Source organism: Ylistrum balloti, unplaced genomic scaffold, assembly GCF_031769215.1.
Source record: "Ylistrum balloti isolate Yb309-2 unplaced genomic scaffold, AGI_CSIRO_Ybal_v1 Utg370200, whole genome shotgun sequence".
NCBI classification, from domain to species: domain Eukaryota; kingdom Metazoa; phylum Mollusca; class Bivalvia; order Pectinida; family Pectinidae; genus Ylistrum; species Ylistrum balloti.
In genome coordinates, this window is record NW_026782175.1 from 370,063 (window position 1) to 392,368 (window position 22,306).

The 22,306-nt window shown below is 34.6% G+C and overlaps 1 protein-coding gene across 4 annotated transcripts in view; it reads left to right on the forward strand.

Moving 5' to 3' along the window:
* The window catches only part of LOC132551468 (serine/threonine-protein phosphatase 4 regulatory subunit 4-like), an 83,979-nt gene that overhangs the window by 43,825 nt on the left and 17,848 nt on the right, over positions 1–22,306 (forward strand). For 3 of the 4 annotated variants that reach the window (XM_060215609.1, XM_060215612.1, XM_060215610.1), the window contains exons 6-21: positions 1,273–1,380; positions 1,829–1,950; positions 2,593–2,715; positions 7,780–7,898; positions 8,148–8,222; positions 9,083–9,202; positions 9,619–9,696; positions 10,188–10,277; positions 12,721–12,903; positions 13,349–13,454; positions 13,678–13,970; positions 14,278–14,319; positions 15,327–15,404; positions 16,686–16,812; positions 17,013–17,069; positions 20,375–20,467. In XM_060215609.1, the coding sequence (XP_060071592.1) occupies positions 1,273–1,380; positions 1,829–1,950; positions 2,593–2,715; positions 7,780–7,898; positions 8,148–8,222; positions 9,083–9,202; positions 9,619–9,696; positions 10,188–10,277; positions 12,721–12,903; positions 13,349–13,454; positions 13,678–13,970; positions 14,278–14,319; positions 15,327–15,404; positions 16,686–16,812; positions 17,013–17,069; positions 20,375–20,467 (1,814 nt within the window). The remainder of the gene's footprint in view (positions 1–1,272; positions 1,381–1,828; positions 1,951–2,592; positions 2,716–7,779; positions 7,899–8,147; positions 8,223–9,082; positions 9,203–9,618; positions 9,697–10,187; positions 10,278–12,720; positions 12,904–13,348; positions 13,455–13,677; positions 13,971–14,277; positions 14,320–15,326; positions 15,405–16,685; positions 16,813–17,012; positions 17,070–20,374; positions 20,468–22,306) is intronic. The other variant, XM_060215611.1, reaches the window with a different exon arrangement.

Genomic DNA, 22,306 nt, shown 5'->3' on the forward strand with positions numbered 1-22,306 from the left:
TTTCACACTCTCACAGGCTTCCATCCAGCCACAATTATAGTAAAATAAATAAGCTGATTTTTATATTTCTGAATTAGATAGTTTGAACAGAAAGTATTGTCTGATGACGTACATGCTGTAGGGAGTAGGGGAGTGTAGTTTGAAAAGTTGAAATGTCAAAAACAGAGAGAGCGTTTTTGTGCCTCTGTTACATAATCTCTGGTAAAAGTTGAAAAGTAATTCAGTAAATTGCCTGAGAGAGTGTGAGAGATAGACAGGCTTAGAGTGAGAAAAAAATCCTGGCTGGCAGAAAAACAAGTCTGGAGGCATGTCTATATGTTAGTATGGTATGCCAAGTGTTTGGATGGTAGGAGAATTATTCATTAAGCTATATTATAGTGTGCTGGACCTGTAAATATTATCAGGCCAATTATCATGCTGTGGGTATTGAATGCAGGAATCAGATCGAGCTGTCCCGGCCTCTTCTCTATAAACTCTTCGAGTAGAACAACCAATCGATATTTGTGTTGACGAGACTGAACTGAGAACCTATACACCTTCCCCATGTTGCTGTCTGTCTCTGACACAGCATGCATGTACTAGTTACTTGATATTCAATTATGATGAGAGGCAAAAATATTTCATCTTACAAAATCTCTTACTTCTGTTGATCTCTTTAAAATGTTTCGTAAAATTTTTGTATCGTTTTAATACACAAGTTTTAAGTATGCCTTTCAGATAATATCCTGAAATTTGGTGCGTAATCGTGACAGCCAAGCTTTCCTTAAACATTCTATTATGTCATAAAAATATTTGATATGTTCGATAAGTGACAGCTGGTTGTGTGCAAAGTGTTGGTTAATCGTCAGCAGGTTTAATCTGCGAGGGTTTCTGTTCGATGTTTTGTGGAGTTTGATGGCTCCTTTATGAATTATTTCAGACATTAAATTTATTTTTTGTATAAAGAAGCAGAACAGATAAATAGATTGGAGATGTTAGTCATATTTTTTTTGCAAATTCTATATACATTGGAACTCGATAGCAAAGTCTGTAGGTCAGATCCAAAGTGTGTGGTTTGATTCCCAAGTTTGTAGAATCCTGAATGCCAACAAAAAGATGATAATTTTCTAAGCAGGAATAGATATGTTAAAAAAAATGACTGTGTTGAAATTTGTTTTCTTCAAAGTTAATTTTATGTGGTTTTTTTTAAATAAAACATGTGGTTGAATAAATTTTCTTTAAATCTTTATTTTGATATTATGGAACTTTTTTGATACTAAATATTTTTTTCAGAATTAAAAAAGAAATCCTGCCTGTGGTACAGTCCTTGTGTCAGGATGTGGACTATGAAGTCAGAGGATGTATGTGTCGACAACTTGATTCTGTGGCCAGGGGGCTAGGGTGAGACATTCTTTTATAATGGAAAAAATTGTGCAATTATTTCCTCATAACAATAGGAACCCAACCTTTGTAGATAGTTTTGGTTATAAATCTGATCTAAAGATTACAGTAGGTGTTCCAAATGTATGAATCTAACAAAAGTCTGGTTATTAATAATTAATGAAAGCAAATTAAATCTTTTTGATATTTCCAAAGAAAAAATTAAAAGATTAAACCTGAATTGCATTTTTAAGAATTGAAAATAATATTTTAAGACAAGAAACATGCTACTATACTTTTAGATTTCTGATTGATATTAAAATTCTTTCAGTTTTTGCCTCAATGGTTCGTTAAGATAATGATTGTTTTAAGGACAAACCTAAGTCAGACTGAAGAGTGAGAGTAAACTTAACTTGATTATGACAGATATTGTTCTTTAAATAAAATTTGTTTTATTTTTTTTCTGCAGCCTTGAACCAACAAAAAGTGCAATATTACCTGAACTGGTAGAACTAACAAATGACGAGGAGGGGTTCGTAAGAACAGCTGGCCTGGAAACGGTTGTCAGCATACTTAGCCTGTTGGACGAGGGTAAAAAAAACCTCTCAGTACTATCCCACATCTATTATATCACATGCTACACTTGAGTAGTACGGTCATATTTCTTCCCTCTGATGTAACCCTCATCCTATTAACGGCATTAATTAAGCTCCCTTATAATAAATATTGGGTAATATCTCTATAATGCTAGAATTTATAGCTAAATCCTACTTTGATGTTAAGTACAAGGCCTTGTTTGTGTGCAGCAGCTTTGTGTTGTTGCTCTCTGCAGGTATTGTTTTTGATAAACAAATTATGGAATATCAGATTGGTATATAGCACAAGTCGCCAGCAAGAATTTTTTGGTGTGGGGGGATTTCCCTCTGTTTATACACCAAAGTTTTCTATCTGAGAGGAAGGTTTGGAGGGTGGGGTTGAGGAGCCTCAAATATTTGCCTTTCTATGTTCATTTTATTCAGAAGCTTCAATACTTTGGTATAAAATTTTTGTTGGATTACTGACTTTAATAGGTACATTGTGGGTTTGGCTCTGTTTTAGAATTTGCGGTAAGAATGATATTTGTTTGTGTTTAAATATTTGTAGACTTACATTTAGATTTTGAAAATTTTAGTGCAACATAATCATGACCTTGACCTTGCTGTTGACCTTGACCTTGATCTTCTGTGATTTCAGACACCTGCAATAACACCATCATTCCCCTGGTGTGTAAGTTCTGTCAGCAGGCGATGCAGAATGAGGACAGCACCCTTCCTGTCGTTGCCAAACAACTTGGCCGCCTTGCTCACGGTCTACAAGGTGAATATCTCAATGTAAAACTTACCAAGATCACTGTAAACTGTAAAACTTACCAAGATCACTGTAAACTGTAAAACTTACCAAGATCAGTGTAAACTGTAAAACTTACCAAGATCACTGTAAACTGTAAAACTTACCAAGATCACTGTAAACTGTAAAACTTACCAAGATCACTGTAAACTGTAAAATGTAAAACTTACCAAGATCACTGTAAACTGTAAAACTTACCAAGATCACTGTAAACTGTAAAACTTACCAAGATCACTGTAAACTGTAAAACTTACCAAGATCACTGTAAACTGTAAAACTTACCAAGAACTGTAAAACTTACCAAGATCACTGTAAACTGTAAAACTTACCAAGATCACTGTAAACTGTAAAACTTACCAAGATCACTGTAAACTGTAAAACTTACCAAGATCACTGTAAACTGTAAAACTTACCAAGATCACTGTAAACTGTAAAACTTACCAAGATCACTGTCAAACTTACCAAGATCACTGTAAACTGTAAAACTTACCAAGATCACTGTAAACTGTAAAACTTACCAAGATCACTGTAAACTGTAAAACTTACCAAGATCACTGTAAACTGTAAAACTTACCAAGATCACTGTAAACTGTAAAACTTACCAAGATCACTGTAAACTGTAAAACTTACCAAGATCACTGTAAACTGTAAAACTTACCAAGATCACTGTAAACTGTAAAACTTACCAAGATCACTGTAAACTGTAAAACTTACCAAGATCACTGTAAACTGTAAAACTTACCAAGATCACTGTAAACTGTAAAACTTACCAAGATCACTGTAAACTGTAAAACTTACCAAGATCACTGTAAACTGTAAAACTTACCGAGATCACTGTAAACTGTAAAACCTACCAAGATCACTGTAAACTGTAAAACTTACCGAGATCACTGTAAACTGTAAAACTTGCCAAGATCACTGTAAACTGTAAAACTTGTAAACTGTAAAACAAGATCACTGTAAACTGTCAAAAACTGTAAAACTTACCAAGATCACTGTAAACTGTAAAACTTACCAAGATCCTGTAAACTGTAAAACTTACCAAGATCTGTAAACTGTAAAACTTACCAAGATCACTGTAAAACTGTAAAACTGTAAAACCAAGATCACTGTAAGATCACTGTAAACTGTCAAACCTACCAAGATCACTGTAAACTGTAAAACTTACCAAGATCACTGTAAACTGTAAAACTTACCAAGATCACTGTAAACTGTAAAACTTACCAAGATCACTGTAAACTGTAAAACTTACCAAGGTCACTGTAAACTGTAAAACTTACCAAGATCACTGTAAACTGTAAAACTTACCAAGATCACTGTAAACTGTAAAACCTACCAAGATCACTGTAAACTGTAAAACTTACCAAGATCACTGTAAACTGTAAAACTTACCAAGATCACTGTAAACTGTAAAACTTACCAAGATCACTGTAAACTGTAAAACTTACCAAGATCACTGTAAACTACCAAGTAAAACTTACCAAGATCACTGTCACTGTAAAACTTACCAAGATCACTGTAAACTGTAAAACTTACCAAGATCACTGTAAAACTTAAACTGTAAAACTTACCAAGATCACTGTAAACTGTATCATCTGTAAACTGTAAAACTTACCAAGATCACTGTAAACTGTAAAACTTCAAAACTTACCAAGATCACTGTAAACTGTAAAACTTACCAAGATCACTGTAAACTGTAAAACTTACCAAGATCACTGTAAACTGTAAAACTTACCAAGATCACTGTAAACTGTAAAACTTACCAAGATCACTGTAAACTGTAAAACTTACCAAGATCACTGTAAACTGTAAAACTTACCAAGATCACTGTAAACTGTAAAACTTACCAAGATCACTGTAAACTGTAAAACTTACCAAGATCACTGTAAACTGTAAAACTTACCAAGATCACTGTAAACTGTAAAACTTACCAAGATCACTGTAAACTGTAAAACTTACCAAGATCACTGTAAACTGTAAAACTTACCAAGATCACTGTAAACTGTAAAACTTACCAAGATCACTGTAAACTGTAAAACTTACCAAGATCACTGTAAACTGTAAAACTTACCAAGATCACTGTAAACTGTAAAACTTACCAAGATCACTGTAAACTGTAAAACTTACCAAGATCACTGTAAAACTTACCAAGATCACTGTAAACTGTAAAACTTACCAAGATCACTGTAAACTGTAAAACTTACCAAGATCACTGTAAACTGTAAAACTTACCAAGATCACTGTAAACTGTAAAACTTACCAAGATCACTTTAAAACTTACCAAGATCACTGTAAACTGTAAAACTTCAAGATCACTGTAAACTGTAAAACTTACCAAGATCACTGTAAACTGTAAAAACCAAGATCACTGTAAAACTTACCAAGATCACTGTAAACTGTAAAACTTACTACCAAGATCACTGTAAACTGTAAAACTTACCAAGATCACTGTAAAACTTACCAAGATCACTGTAAAACTTACCAAGATCACTGTAAACTGTAAAACTTACCAAGATCACTGTAAACTGTAAAACTTACCAAGATCACTGTAAAACTTACCAAGATCACTGTAATAATGTTAAACTCTCAAGGACATCATTGTAAGTTGTTAAACCTCTCAAGGTTGCTGTGAATTTTATTCCTCTGAAAGTCACTGTGACATGTAAGCCTCTCAAAGTCACTATAAACTGTAAGATTTCTCACCTCTTAGGGTCACTGTGACATATTAGCGACTCAATGTCACTGAAATGTTAAAACCCTCAAAGGTCACTGTGAAATGTTTACCTCTCAAGGTCACTGAAGTGAAAACCTCAAAGGTCACTGTGAAATGTTTACCTCTCAAAGTCACTGAAGTGAAAACCTCAAAGGTCACTGTGAAATGTTTACCTCTCAAGGTCACTGAAGTGAAAACCCTCAAAGGTCACTGTGAAATGTTTACCTCTCAAGGTTATAGTGAAATAAATAATTGATGCTGTTGCTGTCAAAATTTTTCCCAATCATACACATGGTCATGAATCTGTTCTGAGAAAAAAATCTGGGCTTTGAAGTTTCAGGGAGATTAGGATTTTGGTTAACAAGATTTTAGACTACATTTCCTGTGATGGAAGACATTTTCTGTAATTATACTCAACTGTACAGACATTCTTATCTGGTGCCAAGAAAAAAAGAACTTGGATTATTCTGGTGAAAAAATAAAATGAATAACCTTATATCAATTTTGATCTGCTATACTCACTAAACAGCCTTAATATTGAAAGTGATCAATTGGTTTAGAATTTTTATTTTCCTACAAATCAATATTTGTTTTCACAATGGTTAGCAATATATTAAGTTATATGTCAGTCGCTATACACATTCAGGTTTTATAATATGTAAACCAATTAGTGAACACAAGGAAACATGATTCTATAAAAGTCGTCCATCATGTCTGTAATTGTTACAGCTAGTGTATAATACAGCCGTATGGATTTTGAAGCATCACTCCCTTGAAATAAATTAAAAGCTTTTGAATATTTAATGACTTATGGTCGTGTTTTGGAATAACATCTTTTGGATTCGGACATGATTTATTGTATAGGATGAAAAAGGCGGATCCATTGCCAATAAAGTTGAATATATGATCAATGAAATGTTTGATCTGACATAAGCCAAACTAAATAACACAAGGGAATAAAAAAATTTGTGAAATGGCAGTGCTGTCATAAAAAACAGATGGACGAGCAGTTAACACTAAAACTTTTGTAAACCTTTTGTCATAAACTGACTTTTTGGGAAATTGATGAGGAGAGGCTGTAATGTGTAGCTTCAATTTACAACAATTTACACAGAAATTTTCAGTTCAAATAGAAACTATTTCAGTATTGATTGAAGAATTTCCGGGAAATGGTTTTGATGATAAAAATCTTTTGATCTCTTAGATAAATGGTTTTTATGTAAGGATGCATGGATATGTCTGTTAAGCCTTCAGGGTAGAAACAGAAATGTCTGACTGGGAAAGAACACAAAAAATCAATTTCAGCCATTTGTAGAGACTGCATACAATCCAATGTGCCTTTCATGTTTTACGAGTGTTATCATTGACAGTAATGTAAAGGTTATAATTTGTCTGGCCTGAAACATCAGGGAAATATGCTGCAGTGTTAATTACACTAGAATTATCCCATCATCAATAATAGGGAGTTGTTAAAGGAGGGACCACAACGAGGTCAAATTGCTCAATGTTTATTGTCTCAAGGAAGATAGATGGGCACTTACAATCTCTCAAACAGTTAAATTCTTCACTTATATTCCCGATGGGAAGATTCCAGCTTCATAATGATTATTTTGTCTGAGAGTCAAAAAAGATGGGAGGGGGGTGGGGAAATAGAAAAGAGAAAAAAAATATATCTCTCACCCCCCCAACCCTCTGAAAATCTGCCTCATCACTTAAGTATTCAAAACAACATCCAATTTTCTTTGGATTTTTAATTACAATACAAGAACCATTAGTCAGATGTCTTCAAATCATGCAGTCAAGGTCATGGCTTATCACATTTAAGACGAGAATGGTAATTAAAAGATTTGAATATCAGGCCTGTTATTTATGTAGTTGTGTTAAAATATCGACACAAGGTCATGTTTCGAATCTTTAATAGAGGACGTTTCTGACAGGTAACTTTTCTGTGTAGTTCATGTGATTTATGTCTGTATCATAATATCATTCATAACACTTTATTATACAGCCTTGTGATCAATTTAGTTACAAAAGTTGTTTAATATAATAATTCTCTGTTAAATCAACCTATAATGGTATATATAAAAGTGTTGAGGAATATAAATGTAACTAACATGGGAATGGAGGGGTGGGTATTCTTATTTGAAGTTCGTGATTTATGAAATGATATTATGACTTCAGACTATTTGCGAATAGTACATAAAGATCAACATTTTTTTAATCTTTTTTTTTGAAGTACACGATACACAAGTCTGTTTCAATTTCAACAAAAATGTATTTGCAATGTTTTTGTTATGCATAATTTTGATGGATATTTTCAGCACATCTGACAGACGAGCAGAAACAGTGGTTTGTGGACTATTACAGAAAATTATGTAAGGTTGGCCTTTCTTCTGAACGTGCCAAAAATACAAAGGAGGTGGAGTCTGACCAAACCAAGGTACGCCTCCAAATGATGTCTCTGTATATTTTAATAACTAAGTGAACTGGTGCATATACCTTTTATGTACATTATACCTTATTAAAAATAACATCTGTAATGATGGTAAAGGTCAAGGTCACTGAAATCGCAGGTTTGGGTCTTATTCTGCTTTCAATTTCTGATTGGCTAATGTGCTCCACACACATTATTTCTGGATAATTACAAATCGTGTTGATTGTATTTTGTAATTGGTTGTTTCTGTTGTAGGTCACAGACATGCCACAATCAGATGAAGACGATCAGTGCTTAGAGTGTAGGAAAAATGCTGCCTTTAATTTCCCTGTAAGTTTGTTTTATCATTTACAGTGATGTTGATTTTATTAAAAGTTTGTCTACATTTCTTCTCTTTACATTATGTGTAAATAAAGGATTCTCAACATCTCTAGTTTTTGGATTTCTCTTTACATTGTAAATATTGAAATGAAGAATATTCTGTTTCAAATTTTTGAAGTTGTTTATAATTAAAGATAAGAAATATCAAATGTGATGACATGAAAAATCACATAACCTGAGCACTATCCAGTGAATTTGTATGTAATATATAGATGTTTGCTACAAGTGTTTATAAGCAGTACTGAGATATATAGTTGAAACGACGACCAGACTTTTCTCAACAAAAACAAAAACCTTTAACAACACATATCTTCTTCTATTTATGTAAATAAGTGTGTTTTAACGTTTTTTTTGTATAAATTACAAGTGTGACCTACCACGGAATGTTTTTCATTGGCTATACCATTCAGAAATTGATTACGATGTCCTATATATATATATATATATATATATGAGTTGGCACTGTATATTAGATGTTAAAACGTGTTATTTACTACAGTTATCTTAAGTGTAAAACTTACTGTTGTCCTGATATCTGAACTTCTGAAATGTAAAATGGTTAAAGATTTAAAACAGATTCTGATAGATAATGATGAATATTTCAGCAAGTAGATTGCTCCTTCTATACAATAACCCCCTTATTATGACCTATGTTATTTGATTCAATGACCTGGGGTAAATTTCGTTTTCAACAGAGCAATTTCAAGTGAAGTCCTATGTCTAGAAGAAAGCTGTTATGTATGTGTTACATGATTTTATCCTTGTCATGTTTTGACAAGAAATCTGATCTTGTTGATATTTTTGGACAGGCGATGTTTGTTTTTGTCGGACCCAAGCACTTCAAGGTCGACTTGCTGGGCATTTTTTCTAGTCTCTGTAAAGACCCTAACAGCCAGGTCAGGAAGACTGTGGCTTCTGGTTTCCACGAGGTAAATATACTGTTTATTGTTGAATGTAACAACTCCAGTCACAGGAAAAATTTAAGTTTGTCTCGCACAAGTTTCTTATAGATTTGTAGATTATATAATAGTTAATGGTACGAAGCTTAAATGCCAAAATAGTAAAATATCCTTTTTTTTTTTTTTTTTTTTGAATTTGAACAGAAATCCAACAAAAGATGAAGATACAACATTTTAAGGCCAAGGTTTTAGATAAAGATATAAATTTAGGTTGCTTAGCTTACAATTAGGTCTGTTTACTTAAAAAACTTTCAGCGATGGAATTATTGTACAATAAAATGAATGTTTTTAATGGAGTCCCATTTGACAGATCAACCTGATGCAGAGTAAGTCAGTTTAAGGAACTTTTTGAGGAGATGATAATGTTTGTTTCGTTTGGATTTCAGGTCACCAAGTTGTTAGGGTCACAAGTACATATATTACAACCAGATCTCATCAACTTGCTCAAAGACGATTCTATAGATGTAAGTATAACTTGGTCATTAGGAATCTTTAAACTGTAAACATCATTCAGTTAACACAAATAAGTGTGGCTGGAGAGAGATTAAAACTCTGATGTCTCAAGTTTACACAAATATTCGACTGCGTTTGGCATTATGATCTGTTTGTTATTTACAGCTAAGCTTGGTGGTTTTTGGAACCCATAGTCCCTGAGAATTTTGCCTTCCAAAAGAGACATTAGTTGTTTAAGTACATTACAGGAATTTAGACAACTTTAAATGAAATTAATCATGAAAAAAATAGACTTTCACAAAATAACATTTCATTTATGATAAAAATCTAGGGTTAGATGGCAAAGATGGCACAGAGTTGTCTTGAAGTTCATAATCAGCCAATCAGCAAGATATGATGTGTCATGTGACTGTGGGAACAGTGTTCTGATTGGTTGTCTGTATGTTAACACTTAACCCTTTAAACTTTTCTATGGTATTTGAAATCTTTTTATATGTTTCAGGTGTTGCGTGGTATTTTGACAAACATTGTTGATATTTTGGATTCGTTCCTTGGTTCATCCTCAAGCAATCACACACTGTCAGAAGCTAAGGTGTGTATAATCGTTCTGTGTCTACTGATGGTAAACAGTACCAACATGTACAGTGTATTTAATGATATATACAATAGACTCTGCGTCTTTTTATCTTACCTCCATTTTTTTTGCAAATGCTAGGGGGATATTTTTTCCGTGTCACCTTGTGTGGATTTAAAAAAATTTCTTGTCCTCACTCCCTGACTTGCTCCAAATTTCCTTCCTCTATTGTTTGGTTCCTCCCTACCATCTGGTCCTTCACCCCATCTACTCACCCTCCACTTGGCTACCCCATTCCAACCCCTCCTCCAGTACCCCCTCCAACTTGCAACCCCATCTCCCATTCCACCTCCCAATCCACCCCTACCCCCAGTCACACCCCATCCCCCACTGTTGCTGACAGCGTCAACACAGCTGCGAGGACCAACACTACCCCCACTCCAGCCCCCACTGTTGCTGACAGCGTCAACACAGCTGCGAGGACCAACACTACCCCCACTCCAGCCCCCACTGTTGCTGACAGCATCAACACAGCTAAGAGGACCAACACTGAGACCCCAACACTCCAGCCCCCACTGTTGCTGACAGCATCAAACACAGCTGCTGAGGCATCAACACAGCTGAGAGGACCAACACTACCCCCACCCCCAGCCCCCACTGTTGCTGACAGCATCAACACAGCTGCGAGGACCAACACTACCCCCACTCCAGCCCCCACTGTTGCTGACAGCATCAACACAGCTAAGAGGACCAACACTACCCCCACCCCCAGCCCCCACTGTTGCTGACAGCATCAACACAGCTGAGAGGACCAACACTACCCCCACCCCCAGCCCCCACTGTTGCTGACAGCATCAACACAGCTGAGAGGACCAACACTACCAACACCCCCCACCCCCACCACTGTTGCTGACAACATCAACACAGCTAAGAGGACCAACACTACATCCACCCCCAGCCCCCACTATGCTGACAGCATCAACACAGCTAAGAGGACCAACACTACCCCCACCCCCAGCCCCCACTGTTGCTGACAGCATCAACACAGCTGAGAGGACCAACACTACATGTCTGTTTTACTAGGATGGTTGAGGCCCACTACATTAGTCACGCAGTACAACTTAATCAATATCATCACATTGTTGTGAGAAGGATTGTATTACGCAAGGCATGTAATCAGTTACCCTTAATGAAGATAGAAAGTTTAGATGGGACACGATCAGACTAATGAATGAAATAGGAATAAAGCTATCAGCCAAAAAATTCCAATGTCTGATTTACTTTCTCAAACTAGTTTTATCACTTTTAAATTTGTTCTCCCCAAGTGATTACTTGTATAAACAATTTGTCAATGGTTTTGAGTTTGTTTGCTGCTTTTTTTCTCTTTTTCTTCATTTGTTTGTATTTACACCTCCATTGAGATACAAAGTGATTGAAAAGAAAAACAGAAAAACAGCACATTTATGGCAAACTTTTAAAGTGAAAATTTAATCAAGCACTCTTAAGCTAGACAAGCTTTGAGCAGTGAGAAAATCTGTGATGGGACACGTCTTTGAAGAAGGAACGGGATGATGGTGGTCTGTGAATTATTTATAGATATTCACGCTTCTTTGTCGTTTGTGTGAATCAGACCAATGAGGGGTTGAAGATTGATTGTTCTGTACTCACACTTTCCACAGTGTCATTGAGGACAGAATGCCATTTGTTGAATATAGTCTTACAGACATCCATTACATTTGAATAGCTTTGGACTTCAGCACCTTACTGTATGTCTGTAGTTTTATTGTGAAATCTATGTATCTCTAACATGTTTTTACTGGTTTACGAATGCCTGAAAACTTGATTTAGAAGGTGGCATAATGGAGAGCATGCTCTCCTTTTACAAAGATGGTTGGAGTTGGATTTCCCAAATCAGAGATGAAAAGGTGTAAAGTCACCTCATCCTATGGATTTTTGCTCGTTTGTCTGGATTCCTCACATAATGACTGCATTCTTTCAGGCCGGCCATTAAGCATAATCGATATTGAACTTTATTTTAAAAACTTGAAAGTTGATTTGAGAAAAAAGAATTAATTAGTTTGAAAAACTTAAATTTGTTCCCTAAATGTCAAGGTCGTAGTAAACATCTGAACTCGTACTAGATATAGATAATACAGATCCTGTCTAGATGTCATGTCATCAAGATCTGATGGTGAAGGTCACAAGGGTCAGAGGTTAATTTGAAGCTATATTTTTTTATGTCAAACCTAGTTTTTGTCCAAAAAATTAAGAATTTCTGAAGACCTTACTACTGTATTGGATTGTGACAGACATCAAAATGTTTCGAGTGAAAGCTTGTTTTCCTTATCAATGAGAAATAAACATAGAATAAAAGAAAGAATGAAAGATTGCAAAAGGAAAAATGCAAAAATTCTCTCATGCTGAATTGGTTCTGATGAATATTTGGTTATTTCTGTTTCAGATGAACAGTTTAGGGGAGGTAATTCCAGCCATCTTGGCGTCAGATGAGGTGGTATCGAGTTTTAATAACTGGAGATTACAGGAGGAGTTAATGACAAGTTTGGCCAGCTTGACCCGATGTTGCTCCAACGAGGTTCTATACACCAAAGTTATACCCGTGCTCTTCAATAAACTCAAAACTGCGGTCAGTAGAAATTCTCAACTTTTTTCTGCCTAAAGTTTCAAAAGAAAAGACAAAATAACACCCTGTTGACAGGGAAACCTATTTTTAGCTTCAGAATCATGTAGACATCTTTTCGCGTAGTAGAATTAATTTCCCTACCCAAGGTTGTTTGAATAAAGGTCTGTTGTCAAAGACTGATGCAAACATATGTCCTTGAGGTCTCTTTGTCAGATACAGAGAATCATCAAACTTGGAAAACAAGACTTTAAAAACTCTTCTAAAATATCTTGGAGGGAGACAGAGAGCTGTTCCTATAGTAACATTTTTTAACCTTTGTGAAAGTTATATATGAAAATTTTCAGATCTTAAATTACACATTAAACTCTTTATCCAAATTTTTTTAAGATTTTAAGAATCAATGATGCAGAATCAAATGTTTGTTTATTGTTTGATGTTCTTCCAATAGCGAGCGTTACCTGTACGACATGCATGTGCGAGGTCATCGCTTATCATCATCAGGACGCTCAAGAAACTAGAACAGAGGGAGGAACTTGTTAATCGCCTTGTAACAGGTGAGATATTATCATCTAATTAAAATGCATTATGTAGTTATGGGATAGAAGGATGCCTGAAAGGAAGCTTGAACATAGCAATGAGTGAATTTAAAAAAAAAATGGATCAAGAATTTATTCTTTTTATTTTTCATAAACAAAATGATTTAAGAATCAGTGAATGTATTTATAATGATTTTTCTCCTATTTATTGCACCACTTAGTTATCTGCCCTTTGTTACAGAGTTCTGCCATGGGAGGAGCTGCCATCAAAGAAGTTTGTTCATAGACATTTGTAAATTTGTGATAGAGCTATATTCTAAGACATTTTTTAAGAAATATTTTTATGAAGTTGTGTTAGAACTGCACAAGGATCCAGTGCCTAATATTCGATTACGATTGTGTTCATTACTTCCACCACTGAAGAAACTCATCAAACTTCCGACAGACCGGAACCTGCTTCAGCAGCTGGACCTGTGTGTCAGGAAGTTGCTGGTCGCGGAGAAGGACAAAGATGTTCAGAATGCAATCAAAGTGGTAATGGCTTTAACGAATAAGCACCGTTTTGTTTTCATACCATATATCGGTGTTTTTTACTTAATGATCAAATGATCGAGTATCTGTTCAGTATCAGCACTTGTTTCATTGCTTCATGAAATACTTTATAAAATACATGTATACATGATGATGATTGATTATTTATTTTGATGATGAAAAGTTTCTTACAAAAAATGTAGAATGTAGAAATAATGAGAGGGGGGAGGGGGGGATATTAAATATATACATCGTCTTGGTATTTTTGTACAAATCTTCTGAATTATTTTTTTGCCTTATTTTTTTTCAGGCTGTTGAAGAATTAGATAAAATTCATGTTCAAATGGAATCGGTAAGTCAATTTTGTCATGGCCCTGAACATAAACTGACAAAATTTCTTGATATTTACCCATCCTTTCTAGTTAGTCAGAAATAGATTTACCCATCCTTTCTAGTTAGTCAGAAATAGATTTAACCATCCTTTCTAGTTAGTCAGAAATAGATTTACCCATCCTTTCTAGTTAGTCAGAAATAGACTTACCCTTCAATTGTAGCTAGATAACAAATTTACTTTTCTGTTATAATTATAGCTGTAGATTTCCCATCCATTTATGGTAATCAGAGTTCAAATTTTCATCTTTGAATTTTCAAATATTTGCTCTGTGGAAATTTTCATGCTGAAAGTGACAATTTTCTTCCAAATGCACTGTATATGGTCGAATATATTTCATACCTGTTACACCAACCAACCCACACTCCTCGACACCCAAAGCATGAAAATTTCCACTTTTATCGTACCTGCTAATATTATTCTCTTACCATAATCTACTATATTGTTCTCAGAAAATATAAGTTTGTAATGAATGGTTTGTATAAAGGCTGACGTCTTTATAGCCTGCTGGTCAAAAAGGTCAAGGTTACACATTATGATATAGCTAAGGTCAAACAAAGTTATATGAAAACATATGTTGAGGAAATATTATCAAAAAGATTAGTAGACGGAATGGGAAGGTAAAACTAGGGTAAGATATATTGTAGTGGACAGATTTGATTGATTTTAGTTCCTTCAGCGATCCTTAATGTGAAGAAGAATCCTGATTATACAGCTGCCCAACGTTGGTGGTTTGTTTTTTCTTGTAGTAGGATACAATTGGATTTCTCTCTCTCAGAACCTGTACGGTACAGAAGTAAAACTCCAGTCTCTGTAATTACCAGGGTCTGTAATCTATCTGTCTCTTAGTAAAACTGTTTGGAGTACAAGATATTTTTTTGTACATTTGTCTCTCAAAAATTGTTTGTTTTTATGGATGAATGCTGGATAAACTAGTCACACCGTTAATGGATTTAAAATGTTTGCAGCTATCTCGAAGGATGCTGTTTGAACAAGACTTAGTGGACCAGAAAAAAGAGGACGAGGAAAAACTACTGATAGAATTAGTAAGTTAACAATTCCTTCAGTAAACTGTTCAGTGTTCAGGCAGAAAATATGTTTCTCCACTCTGTCAATGGAAAATTGTAATTAAATCATTCAAATTTTCGGCCTTAAATCAATCAAAATTTAGCCTCATTTTCAACACCTCAGTCACAAGAAAGTCTTTAGTCCCAGAAGTTTAAAAAACCCACAGAAGTTTGAACTCCTTAACATTAGTCAATATAGTATACTTCCCTTTAGTCACACAGAATTAAAATTTCCCATAGGCAGGTGAATGGTGACGGGAACCTAAATTCCAATATTAGTCAAATGAAAGTCTTCATTCCTTTTGGTCAATTGAAGAGTTTCATACTCTCTAATCAATCAGAATCAATCAGGGATATAACATGATTATACTGACTTTAGTCAATTAAAAGTCTCGATTTTCTTTAGTCAAATGAAGGTTAATACTCTTTTAGTCCAACAGAAGGTGATGGTATAAAGCAGCATGATTATCTCCCTTGTTTAGTCATTTAATGGTGATTGGTATATAATAAGTATATTTATATCTAAACCTGAAGTTTTGTATGTCTACCAAACTTCTAAACTGGACCACAGCTGAGACATTGACCCAACACTTCATATTTTCAGCATTTGGTAAAAAAAGGAAAAGTAAGAGATTGTCTTGATCACTTTTAATATTTATGGAAAATTCAACTGTTTTTTTATTTATTTCTTTTTAAATACTAAAAAATTATATTTACTTTTTGCTAAGTTCTTATCTTCTACAGAACTTCGAACAAAACAACAAAATTAATTTCCAGAATAGAAATTACCAATCCTTATTTACAATATTAACAAAATTGATTTGCTTATATTTATTTATCATATTTACAAAAAAAACGTGTTATTGTAATCATTCTATTCAATATGAAAAAGTAAAAACTGGATAGAAGTGTTTTGCTGCGTGTGTGTATATGTCTGTGACAGGTTGAGATGTTTTACAGACATTTTCACCATTGTTTTCAGTGTTCAGTAGACACGAGGGGATGGCCAGTGTTATCCCTGCTTCTGGTGAGACATGGCTCAGTCCCTCCTGTACATTGCCAGAGTTAGGCCAACTCTCTGAAATGGACTCCCACATCATAACTCGAGAGTCCCTACTGTTCTATTGAAGTAACTTTCATCAGTCTAATGCCAGTGTTAAAATGACATAATTTAGATACTGAAGGAGAAAAATTAATTTCCCTAAGTTCTGATTTCAAGAGAACTTTCTGCTTTTATACAAATTATTTATTGATCTACAGGAAGAGAAAGAACAGAAAAGGGAAGAAGAAGCAGCAGAGAAAAAGAAAGGAGAAAAACGCAATTCTGCAACATCTGCTGCTGCCAAAAAAGGGGATAACGGAAGTAAAATTCCCGGTCCAAGAAAAGGTAGGTAACTCTGTCGAGCTGAGGGTCAGAATCAGACAGTTTATATGTTTATTATGTTATTGTCTCCCTGGAACCTGTTTTATTTTGTTATAAATTTCAAACTAATCTGAAGGAAAACATATTTAGGAAGGAAATTATCATCAAAATGTCTATGGATAAATTTTGTATATACTTTAATGTTTCAATATCCAAACTTCCAGGTACAAAAAATTTAGCTGCCCCAGGGACAACATCACCGAATACTTCCTCTACTAAAGGTAAGTTCAGACAGTTACCTGAAAACTGACAGTGTGACAGGATACATCTAACAGAAGGCTCTGGGTGGGTTTCTAGCGCGGAAGGATAACAGGGTAAATTGTTTGGATTGGCTCCGAGTGGGGTCAGACAAGGAGGGGAGGTGTGGGGGGAAGGGTGTCTGGCTGACTCCGAATTGATTTGAGGGAGGGGGCTCCACCCAAAATGGAGTCCTAGTAGATCTCTACAGAGGGACTTGTAATGAGTCTTAAACCCAAACTTTGTCAGTAGAAAATGTATCAGCAATCATTTAGTGGTTTGATACTAATATTTATCACATTTCAGACGTACATCACCTGATACAGCTCAGTCTAATAATCCTGCTGTTGTGTTAATTTCACCTGTTCCATCAGTGTTCCAATATTTATAGATTGTTTTGACCCCATTTTCTGCTTGGATTGTCCTGCCATTCTCCTCCCCTCCCTTTCACTACCACCATCAACAGGAAATTGATTTCTCAGGAGATTTTTATCATAGTAGATAAATAGGTTTGTGATCAAAAAATATGGTTTTGTGTTCTTGTAGTCATTTTCTAGAGTAATCACAATCTGTTAATTACCTCTTTGTACAGTGAAATTTTTACAATGGACATGTCTTCCCTATACCCAGTATTCCTCTGTGCTAGTGGTTTTTTTCTGAACCGATCCCTCAGTTGTCTCCCTTTAACCTTCCCCAAACACGTTTTTACCTGTAACCAACTCCCAGATATGGCTTCACATACTCTTCCCTAATATTTTGTATATCCACAATAAATCCTTCAAAAACTTAGATATCTACTTTTCTAGATCTTGTCCCAAATATGACAAAAACAAATTAAAATCCTACTACCCAGGATGTGTTTTTCTGTGCCAGTCTGTGTTTCTGACCTGTGATGTGTTCCCATTGTTGTCCTGTGTTATATATATGCTGCTTTGCCCTAAGTCCGCTTTCACCCTGCGTTAAGGTGTGTGCGTGGCCACTACAGTCTGTGGGTGGAAGGTACTACGTACTGTCTGTCTGTACTCGAGGTGTGTAAAGATGGATGCCTGCACTATCATAAAAAAGAAAAAAAATTAATTGGGCGAGCAAAAATTACAAAAGTGTAAGTCAAATTTGAAAATGTGTCTGTTTTCTTATTCATAACTTTCATATGTATCATCACCTCGGATATATCTATCTAGGATATTTCCAGTAATATTCTTCTGAAACATTGTGATGCTATTTTCACAGATCTCACCAGTTTTAAGTTTATTTATCCACCATATTTGCAAGCTGAAGGTAAATAATTTCGCAATCACATTTTTTGCTTCACAGCTGTTGAAAGCGGCCATCTTTGCTTACCTATTTCATGTATCATACTCCTTACTCATTTTACTGACAGAATACTGAAGTATATATCATATCCATAGACTAAATCTAGGTGTCTACCAGTACTGAACATCAGATTAGAAAAAATTATAGCAGGAATGAAATGTCATGGAAAAGGCCAAGACAAATTCATTTTACGTTTTTTGGGCAATTTTAAAAAAGAAAATGAAAAAAAAACCACCGGTATATGAAATTTTTAACACTTTTTCATAACATTTTAAAATTTGGTCTTGGTTGAAAAGTTTAAATTAGAGATTTATTCGCTTCCTTATTTCTGACATTTTTTTTTTTATGAAACTTGCTTTTTTAATCCTTTGATTTTTTTTTATCAAAGTAAAAACCTAAAAGAGAGTTTTGCCATGGCCTGTTGAGTTATGTATATAGACAATTTAAGAATATTGAACCAGTGATCATGGATGTGTGCTGTTAAGGCCGTGACACTGTGTGAAGATGCACGGTTTGGTTTCACAATGACGAAATATTCATTTCATTTTACAGAGTTTCAGATTTAGATTTCTTTGAACTAGATGTTATTGACTTTTTGCAAATTTTTCTCTTTGCATGTTAAGTTGGTTAAAATTTTGAAATTCATTCTTCAAATTCTTTTTCTGGTGTAATTAAATTTAAATTTGAAAAAAAAAGTTTCCAAATGTCATCAAATTCATGAAATTATGTTGAAGTGAATTTTGTTGATATTTGTACACTGGTACATGATGGGTAGCTTAGCCCTTGTATTTTCAACTTCCTGTTTTGCCTGAATATTCATTTTCTCTTACTTAATTCTTTTGCTGCCAATCTTGGGATTTGGTCATCAGCTTTTTTGGCCATCCCTAGAAATCAGTCTTATAATATTGCTGACCAGTGATTTAGAAAATTTGGATCAGTATTGTTAACCATTCAATGGAACGGTCATCAATGTTGTAGGGATTGGTCATTAGTTGACCAGTCTAGGGAAATACTGACCGCTCTGCTTCTTCCTTTGACCGTATACCACAGTAATTAGTCAAGCTTCTCATTCTAGACTTAGAACTGACCATTGGTCAAACTTACCTCGCATGTAATCTACCAGTCTTATTAATTCCATCTTGTCAGGGTCCTGGTAAGTCAGGCATGACAGGTGACTTACAAAGAAATTATAAATAATATTTGCCTGAAGTAAACAAATTCTGTGTCAAATAAACAATTCTGCCTGTGTGAAAATTTTCTTTTGTAAACAATCATAATTACCAACATGTCACAATTTAATAGTATTCTGAGTCATATTAATTGGTAAAACTAAAAATATTTAATTCAAAGCATGTAAACAATAACTAGTAATTAGTCAGGTGTAATATTGCTACTAACTTCACTCAAGTGGAACACAGTATACCAATATTATCGGAGTTATCTCCCTTCATATATTGTTTCAGTGTGATGTGAATTTACTTGTGACTTGTCAATTGTGTCTTTGTTTTTCTATCTATTACTTGTCAGACATGTCCATGGCAAAACTGAAACTTGACCTTTGAAATAAACTTGTGGAAAATGCTCATAAAACATTCATGTCATTGAAATAGACATAATTAAAAAAATGTTTGTGTCAATGAAATCAACACAGAAGTAGAAACAATGTCACTTTAATAATAATGAAAAGTTTGTTTTCAGGAAAAAATAAACAAGGAAACCAACAAATTAAAAAGAGAGAACTGATAAAAAAAATGTTTAAGGTTCAGTTTTGTCTGTTTAAGAATAAAAATTTTAGCAGATGACTAAGATTAGGTGTAAGAAACTGCAGTGTTATAGTTTGTATATATATATATGTAGGATATAAATATATGTGTGTATGTAATTGTTTTTGTGTGAACTGTCACCATTCTCATCATGACTGTAAAACTTTGAAATAACATCTCATTTCCATTTGTCCTAATTTTGTCTAATTAAGATGCCCAGAACAGATTTGGAAAAAATAGCATAGCGAAATCAAAGTCGGCCAACAGTTTATCTCAGATACCGCGCCGAGGTAAGACCATTTCAGGTAAACAGAAATGCACGTACTTGTCCTTGACAAGGATTTTATACCTGTCCTTTAGTGTATATACCTAGAATTAAGTGTTGTGTTTCTGGTATGGAGGTCCTTGACCAGCTCTGCATGGCTCTGTATGGTGGAAGATGAGCACACATGCTCAACATCCTAGCACCAGTGACAAGTGTATCTCACACAGACACAATTTTAGTATCTTACCTGCTGTATCATTTTCACAAAGTGTTGATGACAAAATTTTATATTTGTCTTAGTGAGAAAATTTTACTCTTCATGGAAATTATTTTATGCAAAATATTCGTGGTTTTTTTATCAAATTTGAACTTTGTTGTTTCTGACTTTCAAACAACTGACTGCCTTGTAGGAAGTGGATTAAATAATTTGTTCAATATATGCAGGTTTATTCAGTCAGTGTTTAAGTCTGTACTTCTCTCCACGTTTGAAATTATTTTTGAGTATCTTGTCAGATGAGAGCCATTTACTTTGTGAACGTGATCAGAAAATAAAAACTGTCTCCTGGTATATATAATGGAGTTATCATCAAATTTCCTACAACCTCGTGACATTTCATTATTTTTCTGCAGTATTCTCAGCAATTCTGTATTTTGGAACATTTTCTTCAGGTTGGTAATGTCAGTAGAATAGAAGTACTTATAACACAGTCAGTAGAAGATTAGAGTGTGACGTTTCAATGACTAAACGAGTCGTCTTCATCAGACAAATGATCAGTGTGGAGCGTACCTACACTGACATACTTAGTGTACGAGATCTACACAGTCACCTTCATCAGACAAATGATCAGTGTGGAGCGTACCAGCACTGACGTATGTAGTGTACGAGATCTACACAGTCACCTTCATCAGACAAATGATCAGTGTGGAGCGTACCAGCACTGACGTATGTAGTGTACGAGATCTACACAGTCACCTTCATCAGACAAATGATCAGTGTGGAGCGTACCAACACTGACATACTTAGTGTACGAGATGGTAAGGAATCGACCAACCTTTTTTCGGCTGCACTATAATCGTATGTGTACTAAGGTAAAAAAAGTTGGCTGGTTCCGTACCATCTCATACACTGCATACGTCACTGCTAGTACGCTCCACACTGATCATTTGTCTGACGAAGGTGACCATGTCATTAAAACGTCACACTCTAATCTTTTACTGGTTGTGTTATAAAATGAAGATGAACGTGTAGTCATCAAAATATCACACTCTAATCTTCTACTGGTTGTGTTATAAGAACTTATATTCTACTCACCAATACTGATTTGTGATTAATTCATATTTTTTGAAGCCAAATAAAATGTTTTGGGTTATATGATGATAAGATAAGTTCAAGTGTCTCCCCTGTATAAGTTGTCTCCCCTGTATGATCCCACGGTGTATCAGTGCTAACCTGTCTATAATACTAAACCAGTGATATGTAATCAGGCGTATAGTCATAGCAGAACATCTAACAATTAACTAATCACCAATGGTCCGTCAACATTATCATTTTAAAGTGTGAAACAAACTTTGGTTTGACACTAAACTGTAACTTGACAAAAGAAATCATTGACAAATAAGTTCAGATGTAATGTTTTATTTGGCTTGGTTTAATCTGAGCACAGCTAACCAGATTACCAAAAAAATAAGTTTTTTTGACAAATTGGAAAAAAAGGATTCTTCTGAGAAAAATCTGTCATTGTTTGGATGCTATTGCCATGTAATTGTGTGTTGGTGTGACATTCAAGATTGGTCATTTACATACCATGGTAGATAAAAATCAATAAGGATTACTTTATATAGCTAATTATATTGATGGTACTTCACTTAAGTTTGTCGG